Consider the following 13,558-nt stretch of genomic DNA (forward strand, 5'->3'; position numbering starts at 1 on the left):
GAGGACTACTTCCCTGCATGTTGTGTTTTCCTGCTCTAACATGCCCAGTGCACCTCAGGGGGGGGCTTGTTAATTAGTTGGCTCAGGTGGGTTGCGAGCAGGGGAAACTCTAAAATAGGCTGGGCAGAGCTACTACACCAGGACCCGGAGAGTACCACTGAATTTGGAGGCAAGTGTCATCATCAGTGTTGACTTCCATAAGACAGTACAGGTACACTGCAGATGAGTCAGCATTTTCAGAAAGCTCTCAGTGGACTTATGATATTGCAGGTGTTGGGATTGATGTTGCTGTGATTCGATTAGGAAGCATGTGAAAGCTGAAGATGTACAGTTGTACGGGAAAGTTTGGGCACCCTTACCCGAAGGACATACACTATAAGGACAAAAGTATTGGGACACCTGCTCAATCACTGTTGTTGCTTTTTCTGAAATCAAGGGAAGGGTATATATATAAATAAAGTGAATCCTGCTTTTACAGGAGTCTCTACTGTTCAAGGAAGGCTTTCTACTATATTTTGGAGCATTGATGCAAGGTTTTGATTGCATTCAGCAACAAGAGTGTTAGTAAAGTATCAATAATATCTGCTGGAATGTTGGGTTAGCACAGCTAGCTATTTCACAAGTAGTGTCCACAGCAGTAGCCTACTTCAGACTACCTTCACTATAAACACAATACAAACACAAACCATATGATACAATATGACCAGAAATTCTAAAGGGACCAAAGAGGAAGTAACAACCTCTTGAAAGTGAGCATGGCAAACGTAGTGCATTAGCTACTAGATCGTTTTATTCATTTTTAGTATTTTCAGAATTTTCTTTGTTAATCGTTATGTCATTAATGCCTACATCCATGTCTTGTTCTAACTGCTGCCTCCCGGCCGGATCTTGCCCTGTCTCTGTGAGCCCACCGAGGGCCTGGATGTCTAATCAGAGTCTCTCTCTGAGGAGTGTGAGTGAGTCAGAGTCGGGCGGCCGCAGGGAAAAGGCGGAGAGGATGGCCCTGGATGGCAGGATGCAGAATTATAAGGTTAAAGCAATTACAGCAGAGTACAGCACTGCCTCTGCGCTCAGAATGTGTAATCACTAACGCCCCAAATGACTCCAGCTCGTAATTTACCAATTTACCGGAGGCCGTGAAGAGAAAAGTGTTTTCAGTACCATGGACAGCTCAAAACTCCTAAATTACAGGCACTGCTAAAAGTATGTGTGTGTGATAGATGTGTAGACTCTACGGTGGACGTACTACATACTTTTAATGTACGCTGACAGTTACAGGGCACACATGGCTGGTGCACATAATGCTGGTCTACATATATATTCCATTTTACTATTAGTATTTATGTATGTATTTATATGTATTATATGTATATGTATATGTATTTATGGTTTTTGTACTAATAGCCTATGCAGCCTGACATGTGTTTTGTCTATCATCCGTGCGCTTTTGTACTATGTCCCTACATATTCCTCACGGGAGACTTAGCTAACAGAGGTTTGTACTGTACATCCCTGAATCAGTATAATGACAATAAACTTGAATTGAATTGAACTGAATGACTCGACTGCAGTCAGGCAGCATATATGAATAATGAATTTCAGCACTGGACAGCTCGTCTGACTCTGAAACTTCTGAACCAAACAATAGAAATCTCATTTACTTTGGAATGAATACTCCAACATGTCTCGCCCTTAAAGAGGTCATAGAATGCATTTATTGAGTATTTTGTTTGATGATATATAAACAGTACGTTTGTAACTCTGGTTGGGGTAAAAAGAATGCCCAGATACAGTTTTACAAGGAGGGGGTTTAATGAATTCAATGTATTAATATATAATGCTAACATCTCCTATCACTCCAGTCGAACACCTCTGTAATAGGATAGAATTGTAAGTAACTCCAGATAAAAGTGTGTGCCAAGTAATATACACTGATCAACCGTACACTTAGCACCACCTGCCTAATACTGGCTAAGTCCCCCTTGTGCTGCCACAACACATCTGACCATTCGAGGCAATGGACTCCACAAGACCTCCGACGGTGGTATCTAGCACCAACACATTAGCAGCAGATCACATCAATGTGCCTTAGGTGCTCATGACCCTGTCGCCAATTCATTGGCTGTCCTTTGTTGAAGCACTTTCAGTATGCACTGACCACTGCATACCAGAAAAACCCACAAGACTAGCCAAATTGAGAAAGCTAGACTAGCCTCAGATCTTAATGATTGGTCATTTTTCCTGCTTTTAACAGATTAACTTCAAGAACTGACTGATCTCACCCCTTGACAGATGCCACTGTAGATGCTCAGCACTGCACAGCAGTACAACCTCTGCACTTAACCCATCCATGGTAGTAAACACACACACACACACACACACACACACACACACACAATAATAAAGACTTGTGGGATCACACACCCAGAGTGGTGGGCAGATGCATCAGCAACAAGGGGGCAGTTTTTCAGGGGCACCTCAGCCATGGATGCCCGTCTTGGGAATTGAACCAGCCCACAGCCTGGTCCTTCGTACCACGACCACTCCCATAAGGCCAAGGCTCTTTTGTTTACTGTTAATGTACAGCCAGTCCCATTTGTGTGGAAAATAAATGATGGAAAGTCACTATACGAACACAGTGAACTCACTGTTTACTCAGTGTTTCTAAGGTCTTTGTAACTCTAAGGGTTCATTGTAGACAAATGACCAATTACTGCATAATTATCATTAGCAGTCACTCATTATTGTATTAATGGAGCCCACCTGATCCGGCCTTGGCTTCTAAATTGATCCAAACATGTTGACTTCAGTGCTTAAGTGTATCTGGGGATTAGAATAACGCTGAGGGGACATTAACAGCAGGGATAGCAGCTAAGCATGGGAAGTCTCGGCTGCCAGCCGAAACAAGCTGCTAACTGTGCCGCTACACAAACGTGACACTGTACTGGGCAAACAGCCTAGATTTACATTCTGAACACTGGCCACTGGGAGGTCAGTCCAAATCTCAGAGCAGCAGTAAGGGTGGCGGTCCCTAAAGCGAGAGCCCTTTAATCGTTCTCCGATAAGCATGGAGCGAAGCGTGGTGCAAATTTGTATTAAACCTTAATTAAAGAAAATGACTAAAGGATTAACAAGCTAAGTTAATTAGAAAAGCCCTATGTCCCTTATAAAGATAAGAAAAACACTGAAAATTAAGTCTTAATATACCTCTCCACCCAACAACCCCCCCCCCCCACACACACACACACACACACACACACCCCTTCACCCCTTTCTGAAGTGACCTCTGTGTCTGCATAAGCTTGTCTGTTTCTGGTCATCTTGCCAAGTCGTGACATGAGAGCCATCAGCATCTCTGTGATCAATTAGGCCTTGGTAAACTGTCCATCTGCTCGCTGTTGTCTGAGGGGGCAGCCTGATCGCAGTCCTGTTCGGGAGCTCTGCACTGGCCCCAGACTGGATGGTCACTTTAGTACAGGATGCCCGTAACACACACACACACACACTGAGCACACAAGCTGTCCTCAGACCCTCAGCTTTGGAAGGCCTCTGACTTCATTTGTGTTCACACACACACACACACACACACACACTCCTACATATACCCTCTAGTGATTCCTGTAGTGCACAGGTTCCCAGCCCTTAGCCTGCATATCCGACATAGCACTTCAGCTGAGAAAGGTGTTGCCAAGGAGCTGATTACATGGATCAGGTGTGTTGGGAACTAGAGCACTAAAATATGCAGGGCAGAAGGGTACTTCGGGACCCGGGTTGGAAACCACTGCTAATCTGCCTGTACTCCTCGCTGCAGTCAGAAAGAATGTGAAAAATGAGCTTTAGAGACTTTTTAAAGTAAATGACACTAACTTTGTTATTAACGTTCATCTAATTGTGTAGTCACTGAATAGGATTCTACATAGCAACAAGCAATTTCTTTGACAATTTTGCCTACAATTAATTTATAATAGGTTACTTGCCTATTATATAATCACAATATTACATTTTCTTGTCTATAACTGCAATATCAACGGTATAAATATTTACCAATTATCTTTTTAACTATAATGTAAATGTTTACTTTTATATGATATAAATAAAATATACTAACCTTTTAACCAAAATAAACATTTACTTACTATAATATAACTACAATAATATAACAATAGAAAATGTACTTTTCTATAACTACAATATAAACATTATTTTTCTATTTTCTATAATGTAACTACAAAAAGGTTTACTCATTTATACCTACTATAATATCACCTATATAACCTATATATAATCTATACTGTTCTATAACTACAATATAAAAAAATATTTTTTATTATTATAATATAAAGGTTTTCTACACATATATAACTACAAAATCAAATTTATTTTTCTTTTTTTTAACTACGATATTAAAGGGATACTTCCCTACAATATAAACGTTTATTGTCCTATAGCATAACTACTATACATACTATACATACATGTATACTACTATACAATCCTATAATATAACTACAACATAAAAACTTACTTGCTTATAATGTAACTATAATAAATTATTTACTTGCTCATAATAGAATTGACATAAAAGCTTACTTGCCTATTACATCATTATTATTATAGTTATTATTATAGTTTAAAATTGTACTTTTGTATAATACAACTACAGTATAAAAGTTTGCTTTCCTACAATATAAAAGTGTAGTTTTATTGATATAATTACTATAATAATATAAGAAAAAAAGTTGATTCCGATATAATTACAAAATAAAAGTCATTTTTATCTCTTTCTTTAGGGTCACTGTATACTTTCATATCACATTCCTTTCATTCTGTTACACGATTCTCTTGTACTCCTTGTTTCACACATATCTCACTCAAGGATGACTGTTTCGATGTGTGTGTAAAATTACATATTTGTACATAAACACTTCAAGAAAAAACTAAAACAAAATCTGTGGAAATTCTGGTTTCGTTTTCATAAATAAGAACAGTTGAGATGCTACAGGTTTTACATAAAATGACAAAATATGACTGTTGCCATATGGCAACAGTATGCTACTATGGAGCTGCAATCTGCAATGAATCCATTGGGAGTGAATAAATACCCTGCTGATATTTAATCATTGTAATTATTGTCATACTTTTATTTATCCTGAAAACATCCAGTAGTGTATTTCAGTACATGATTTACTCCCATTGTATGTGTGAACTGCAGATTGCAGTTCTCTTGTTGTTTGCTGTTACATTATGGCAAGACAATGCAAAATACTCCTAAAACCAATAATTAGAATTGTCAGATTTCTGTTAGTAATGCCATTTCCAACAAGAAAAATCATGACCTCATCAAATATGTTTACAGGGTTAAAAAGGCTATAATGCACCACTACGTTGAGACATGACTTTGAAGCTTGGCCTATTCAAAAATACAATGTGCTCAAAAACATCCTGTTATATTTGAATATATTTTGAACAACACATGCCAGTGCATGACAGTCTAACAGATATTGATATGAATACTCAGAGTGCTCATATCCAGCTTCCTCCGCAGTGTGCATTTGGAGTGAGGCTGTGGTTGGTGGAATTGCTACTGCACACATTGTCTCTTGTGGCTGAACCACAATTACTCATGCAGAATAACAGACTCTGACTGAAGCCTGTTCACTGTTAGCTCCCAGTGGAAGGTGGTCCGAAACCTCATCGAAATTTCACAGAAGAATACTAAAGGCCACACAAAGTTACGTGCCAGATCCACCTATACTTTGGCAGATAATGCCGATTACGCTCAGGTCAGTGAACAAGGTAAACCGAAGATGTCAAAAATGGCTTTTTTTCCCTACTTAGTGAATTTCTTCAGTCCAAATTAGGCCTGTATTCATAATTGTAGTGTAAAAGAGTGACTTGCTGTGTAAAACTGTAGAATAAAAAAGTGAAAAACCTTTTTATTCTACAGTTTTATACAGATGTTTGAAATTACACTGGTTTGAATACAGTGAAAATATGTTAATTCATTTTCTACGTGATGCCAATTTAAATATGGTATTTTTCTTGAAATTTCAAAGAATATTTTTATTTATTTGCTAAATTTAAAATGTTTAAAACTTTGTTATGAGCATGTGCACTGTACCAACAAAGCATGTGATCTGACCAGAGGTGTCCAAACTTTTGAACGGTGATGAGGTTTATATATAACAGCAGTCATACATGGGTATATACACACACACACATATAATTTATATATATATATCATTACAAAATAATTATTTGAATGTATTTTTATACCACGTGGGTCAATATTTCATAATCAATGGACCAATAGAAATGGTCCAAAATGAAAAGAAAATGAAACAGTAAAATATTGCTATATAAACATATATCCAACACTTAAGACTAACCTTTGAAACTGTGGAGGAACCTCATATGGTGCTTGTGAAGAACCTTCTGGAAGTAGAAAAGGTTTTGGAAGAAAAGGTTTCTTGAAGGTTCCTCAAAGCACCCTAAGAGGTTTTTCCACAGTTTCAAACTAAAGAACGTCCAAAAGTTTCTGAACAATCTTGTGAACAAAGCTGTGGAGCAGTAGGAAAAGTTGGGGAGTTTGGGAGTTGGGGGTAAAGTGAGGTGATCATCCAACATCCTGACCTCACTAATACTCTCTTCACTGAATCAATCAAATCAAATCCTCACAGCAATACCCCTCTTAAAATCTAGTAGAAAGCATTTTTCCCTGGACAGCAGAGACAGTTACTCCAACAAAGGCAGGAACAACTCTTTTTGAATCCCCTTCATTTCATAAGAAACACTGAATGAGCAAGTGTCCCAATACTTTTGTCCATGTAGTGTATTTCCTAGACATGACATTAGCTTTCCTCCTTCTGGATTATCTGGCTAAAACCAAACAAATTATCCGCCTTCAACATACATCACCAGAAAGGGTTTATCTAGTCCTTAAACCGGAACATTGGACTAGCAAGACTACTGTAGGAGCTGAATAGATGTAGATTACAACAGATGTAGCAACAGTCAGGTTTTTTATCTTGACCAGAGTCCTCCTTTAAAGGTCAGTTCATATTCATTCAGTGACATGAGATAAGATCAGGTGAAGCAGGGCGGTTGTGGAATCAGGGTGACCTCTCTAGTTTTAGAACAAGTTTTTAGTTTTTTGTTATTTATTATTATGATTATTAATAATATATTATTTGTTTAAGCAATCAGCACTTATGTTCCTTGCAGCTGATTTATAAGACTTTTAATTTTAGACAGAGGAATGAGAGGAGTTCCTTCTCCAGCTGTCTGTATGAAATCAGACCTAGGAGGTATTGTATGAAAATCACAAAAGGGAGCGCTGTCTGAGAGACCGTCAGTGTAATTGAAGTTTTAAGGCAAGCAGGGAGGTCATTTCATTCGTCTTGTCCATAATCAGAAACACTGTGATGAAAAGGATTGAACTTAGCACGCCACCTGTCGCAGCATTAGCATCATCATCTTAGTCTTAGCAGCGTTGTTGCGTCGTAAGTATGGCTACCGTGCCAACCGCTGGCCTTGCTCAGCATTGCTATGGCAGCATTAGCATCACTATCGCTGAGTTAGCATCACTACCACAGTGTTAGCATCATTATCTCATGTTAGTATCGCTACCACGGTGACCGTGACATGTTCTTAACATGTCCTTTATGTGATTCCATAGAAACCCTTTAGTTGGTTCTGTGAAAAAATACTTGGTTCTTTACAAATCTCTTTTTTAAAACATGGTTCTTCAAGGAACCAAAAAGGGTTCTTCTCCCAAAAGTTGACCCATAAGGGCATTTGATTTGGCCTATCAAATCAAGTAGGGATCACCAAGTGATTTGGGCCATACTTTGGCCGACATAGACCATCGATATGAACAAAGCAGAGGGCATCTTACCTCCTCCCACTGATGGATGTAGCGGATGAGCCTGGAGAGCCTCAGCAGCCTCAGCAAACTGAGGATCTTGGTGAAGCGCACAATCCGCAGGGCCCGCGCCGTCTTATACACCTCTGAGTCTATTCCCTTCTCCACGATCAGGAAGATGTAATCCACGGGGATGGACGAGACAAAGTCCACTATGAACCAGGTCTTCAGATACTTCTTTTTGATGGTCTTGGGGTCCAGAATGATGTCCGAGCTCTCCTCGATGATGATGCCCGTGCGGAAGTTGAGCACAAGGTCCATGAGGAAGAAGGTGTCCGAGACCACATTGAAGATGATCCAAGGCGTGGTGGTCTCATCTTTGAAGAAGGTGATGCCCACAGGGATGATGATCAGGTTGCCTACCATGAAGAGCAGCATTGTGAAATCCCAGTAGAACCTGAAGGCAGAGGAGGACAGAAGACTAAGCAGTCAGTAACTACAGTGAATCAGTCAGGAATTATTATGAAGCTGTTAAAGTATTATACGTTATATGTCCAAATGTTTGTGGACACCCCTTCCAATGAATGCATTCAGCTACTTAAGTTGCACCCATTGCTGACGCAGATGTGCAAATGCACACACACACACAGCTTGTGTAGTCTCTGTAGAGAAGTACTGCCTAAAGAATAGGACTCTCTGGAGCAGATAAACATGAACCTATTGGCACCATGCCTAATGCCAGGGCTGGGCTTCCTGGATGAGTTCAATCTGACTGATTTCTCTGCTGTTCCTGATTCAGCAGCTAAAAAAATGGGCATCATAATTGACAATGAATGAGCAGATGTCCCAATACTTTTGTCCATATATAGTCTAAACAGTTATGAGAGTAAAGAATTGACATCTAGAGCCACTGAAGCAGACATTAGGTTGATTAAGGTTATCTGTGTCTGTGTTCAAATGACCAGTTTACTGCTCAGTTCTGATGTTTGCTCCGGTCCAATTTTGCTACCTTAGATATTCATAAATATGTTGGTAAGTGACTGATATCTGTAGTGTGAGCAAAGATCTGGCAGACCACCAAAACTGCCCCCATCAGATAACCAGCACTTAAATCTTTGAAAGAGAGGAGAAAGCTCCACTCTCGCTTCAGATCTGAACACAACCACAGGGGTTTCTGCCCAATCCTTTCCCTGTCAGAAGATCCCTCAACACTGTGGGTCTGAAAGGATGTGGAGAGAATAGGATCAAGGAGCTCATGCTGGGAAAAGCAAACAGACAAAAAGAGAAGAAATCAAACTGCATGAAGCTCCTGCTGTTCTCAGAACTGTGGACTGACAACCTCTGAGTCCAGGTCTCAACATCACTGAATGTGTCTGGAATAACCTGAATGGAGTGAAGCAGAAAATGAGCTTGAACTTCTAAGGCTGAACTTTAAGGTTCACAACTTTAGGTGTGGCAAGAATTTCTCTGGAAGCTTAAAAAGCTCTGATGGAATATTTACTTGTTAAGGCTTCTATATACACCAATCAGTCATAACATTAGCACCACTGACAGGTAAAGTGAATAGTGGCGTATGTCAAGGGGTGGTTATATAAGGCAGCAAGTAAACAGTGATTTGAGCCATTCTGACGAGGACCAAACCGTGATGGCTTGACGACTAGGTCAGAACATCACCAAAACATCAGGCAGGTTCTGTGGGGTTTTCCTGGTGTGCAGTGGTCAGTATCTACCAAAGGTGTCCAAGAAGGGACAACTGATGGACCAACAACAGGGTCACTGATCCGCTCCAAGAAGGCACCACCTCACAACTTACAGGACCTAAAGTATCTGCTGTTAACCTATTGGTGCCAGATGCCACAGGATGCCTTCAGAGGTCTTGTAGCGTCCATGCCTTGAATGCTCAGATCTGTGTAGGAGGGTGGTGATCGGTGTCATTTTCTGTTAAGCATATGTAGATGTAGATGGGCAAGGTAGCTGCAGGGGTGTTTTGAGCACTAGGCAAAAGGAGGCAGCTGCCTAGGGCCCTCATGAGCCAGAGGCCCCATGAAAATACAAAAATGGAAAACATAGCCATTATATTTGCCAACATAAATATTATTTGCAGTAATATCAGTGCAGCCCCACCCTTGGTCATGGTGTTGGACTATTCCATGTTATTATGTAAGGAGACAACTGTCACCAGATAACAGTGCCTATGATACTGATGAAGATGACAGAGATGACGACCAAAATGCAAATGATCTGTCTGATGATCTGTCTGACCAGCAGCACTCACTGTCAAAACAGACTCATCAGACCAAAAACAGAATCCTGCCCAAAAATAGCGCTCAGGACCTGAGGTCAGCCATTACAGGAAGGGTTCTTTTCTCTCAACTGTGCATGAAATCAGACTCACTGGATGTGGAGTATTTAACAAGACTCAATGAAGCCGCGGCTCTCAGGGTCTAGTTCTGGGTAACGTGGCCATCTACACTGGAGCTGTCACTCTGTACATGTAAAGGTTTAAGAAAAATCAGGTGTGACATAAATGTGGTTGGTGGTTGGTGTGGCGCAACAGATAACACCACTACCTGCCAGTGAGCTACCACACCATGTGGGAGACTGGGGTTCGATTCCCGGTCTGGGTGGCTATGCTGCACTACACCAATAAGAGTCCTTGGGCAAGACTCCTAACACTACATTGGCCCACATCTGTAATACCAGTAACCTTGTAAGTCGCTCTGGATAAGAGCGTCTGCTAAATGCCGTAAATGTAAATGTAAATAAATGTGCATCCAGGGGGTCCCATTCCCATTCCATTTCTAATAAAAGGTGTCAGTGAGTGGAAGCACAATGCAGGTGTTTCTAATAAAATGTCCTGTAAACAGAAGATATAGGTAGGCGTTACCAATAGAGCAGCCACTAAGTGGTAGCACAATGTAGGTGTTTCTAATAAAGTGGCCACTAAGTGGTAGCACCATGTAGGTGTTTCTAATAAATGTGACCAGTGAGTGGAAGCAAAGTGTAGGTGTTTCTAATAAAGTGGCCTCTGAGCAGAAGATCTAGGTGGGTATTTCCAAAAAGTGTCCTCTAATCAGAAAATCTAGGTAGGTGTTTCCAATAAACTGGCCTCTCAGAGGATCAAGGTAGATGTTTTTAATATAGTGGCCTCTGGACAGAAGATCTGGGTAGGTGTTTCTAATAAAGTGTCCACTGAGCAAAAGTAAATGTAGGTGTTTCCAACAGAGTGGCCTTTGAGCAGAAGGTCTAGGTAGGTGTTTCCAATAGAGCAGCCACTAAGTGGTAGCACAATGCAGGTGTTTCTAATAAAGTGTCCTCTGAGCGGAAGATCTAGGTAGGTGTTTCCAATAGAGGAGCCACTAAGTGGTAGCACAATGCAGGTGTTTCTAATAAAGTGTCCTCTGAGGGGAAGATCTAGGTAGGTGTTTCTAATAAATGTGACCAGTGAGTGGAAGCAAAGTGTAGGTGTTTCTAATAAAGTGGCCTCTGAGCAGAAGATCTAGGTAGGTATTTAGGCCAATAAGCTGGCCTGTAATCAGAGGATCATGGTAGTGTAGGTGTTTTTAATAAAGTGGCCACTGAAAGGTGTTCCTAATACAGCACAATGCACACCATACGTACAAAAGTATCTAGACACTCCTTTTAATGAGTGAGTTTAGCTACTTTACAGTGCACCCGTTAGTGACACAGACCAGGGGTGCATGCACAGCTTGAGTAATCGCCATAAAAAATCACTGCCAATAAAACAGGACGCTCTGGAGCAGGGGTCTAAAGACACCACTTGAGTAATCGCAAAGACACCAAGCTCAATGCCATCCGGTAGACAAAGGGGTGTAAAGCCCTGCAGCACTTGACTGTGGAAGGGTGGAACTGACTTCTCTAGAGGCTGGAGCTCCAGCCCAAACCTCTGGGATAAGTCTGAGTGACATTTGTGATTTCATGACTGAATGCCATCAGATCCTCACAGCAATGTTCCAAAATCTAGTATAGGGGGAAACAAGCTCCCTATTATTACCCTTGATCCCAAAAGCAACTCTGGAGGATTAGGTGTCTACAAATTTCTGTACGTATAGTGCAGGTGTTTCTAATAAAGTGGCCAGGGGTTGTATAACTTCACCCTCTGAACACGGATTCTGACCACAGCATTCGACCAGGGGGGCTAAAGTGGCGGACGCAGAGCTTCCCCTACTGCACCTGAACAGGTCCGAGCATTACCCTTAACTGCCCCTCGAGGCGGGAGAGGAAGGAGAGGAAGAGGAGGAATGCTCCGTTTCCGCGCGCGGGGAAAACTCAAGGTCACAGCCGCGCGCACTGCTGACTCATAACTCGAGGCTGACGAGACTCGTGACCGCGTTTTTTTTTCCACTGCGCGATGATCTCACACAACACCTCAATCACGTCTAACCTGCAGTTAACCTGACGTTTAGTGAAGATAACGAAAAATGAGCGCGCGCCTCCGTGTAGCCGCAGTGCTAAACCGTATAGGGGTACCGGTTAACGGAAGGAAACGTCACGGACGCTGACACATGACCGCGCTACGGGAACGGCTGGTACATTTCCATCAGCTGCGTTTAACTTGTGCTGCTGTGACGCACGCGATAGCAACGTGGCTCGGTAGCATAAAAGCGAAACCCCTCCCAGCAGCACCCCCACCAGCCAAACCTCTATCCAAACATATCTGTTACCGCACCCCCAAGACATCTCCATCACATCTCCAACATAAGGGCTCTATCCCCTCTACGAGGTCCAATCTGAGGTCCAATAACAAACTAAACCCACTGCGTCTGACCACTACACGACTTCCTGACCGCTTACCACGTAATGGTGCTGGTGCTCGGACTACTTTTAAACTTTGGGCCCCATTTATAAACACACAAGTGGTTCTTAACCTCATAGCCACTGCCTGTACTGAAGAACCATTGAGAATTTGAGCTTGGCGTTGTTTCAGCACCACGGACAGCGACCCGCCTTCCATAGAGAAAGCTTAAATAGTTCTCCAACTGAGCAAATAAGGGTTCTACACAGTTCTGAATAGGGGTTTGTTGGCTTGGGACAATGGAGACACCTATTTTTAGAAGGTTCTTTGAAGAACCTCATGCAAGAGGTTCCCCATCCAAGAGAAGAACCATTAAACCAGACAAAGAACCACTTAAGCATTGAGATATTGATAGTGTTGGTTGTTTTTTTTATTGAACCACTACTTGTGCTTGGGAACCCTTGAAGAACCCTTTATTTAAGGGTGTACTTGGTTCTTGTACATAATTAAAACATGTTTAGCTTTATAGAAGAGTTATTGTGCTATTTAGCATATTGTTAGAACCCCAATTTTTTTTAGTACTACTATGGAATCTTTGTGTCTCAGGATCCAATGGAGAACATTGGAGAACATTGGAGAACATTGGAGAACATTGGGGAACGTGCCACCAACACTGAGTGAACAGTGGAAGGGTGATTTCCATTCAAAGTTTAAAATTGCCACCATGTCAGTATTTAGGACCATTGTCATTTACTAAAGACCCCTGAAGAACCCTCCTTTCAAACAGGAACATCTGGAGAACATCCCACAGCTAGACACAAATAGAAGCATTTAATAAATATGACTGGTGAAGGTCCACAGCAAGAACATCTGGACACCATGCCATGGACCAATAGGAACTTCATGTACCAACAGGGTGTTAGATGATGCACCAATAG

General features: G+C 41.4%; 1 protein-coding gene across 1 annotated transcript in view; it reads right to left on the reverse strand.

Annotated features, from left to right (window-relative positions):
- Window positions 1-13,558, reverse strand: part of LOC140545520 (potassium/sodium hyperpolarization-activated cyclic nucleotide-gated channel 2-like) — an 85,153-nt gene that overhangs the window by 70,416 nt on the left and 1,179 nt on the right. The window contains exon 2 of the mRNA XM_072668302.1: window positions 7,898-8,321. Within this exon, the coding sequence (XP_072524403.1) occupies window positions 7,898-8,321 (424 nt within the window). The remainder of the gene's footprint in view (window positions 1-7,897; window positions 8,322-13,558) is intronic.

The sequence above is a fragment of the Salminus brasiliensis genome, chromosome 23, assembly GCF_030463535.1.
Source record: "Salminus brasiliensis chromosome 23, fSalBra1.hap2, whole genome shotgun sequence".
NCBI lineage: Eukaryota > Metazoa > Chordata > Actinopteri > Characiformes > Bryconidae > Salminus > Salminus brasiliensis.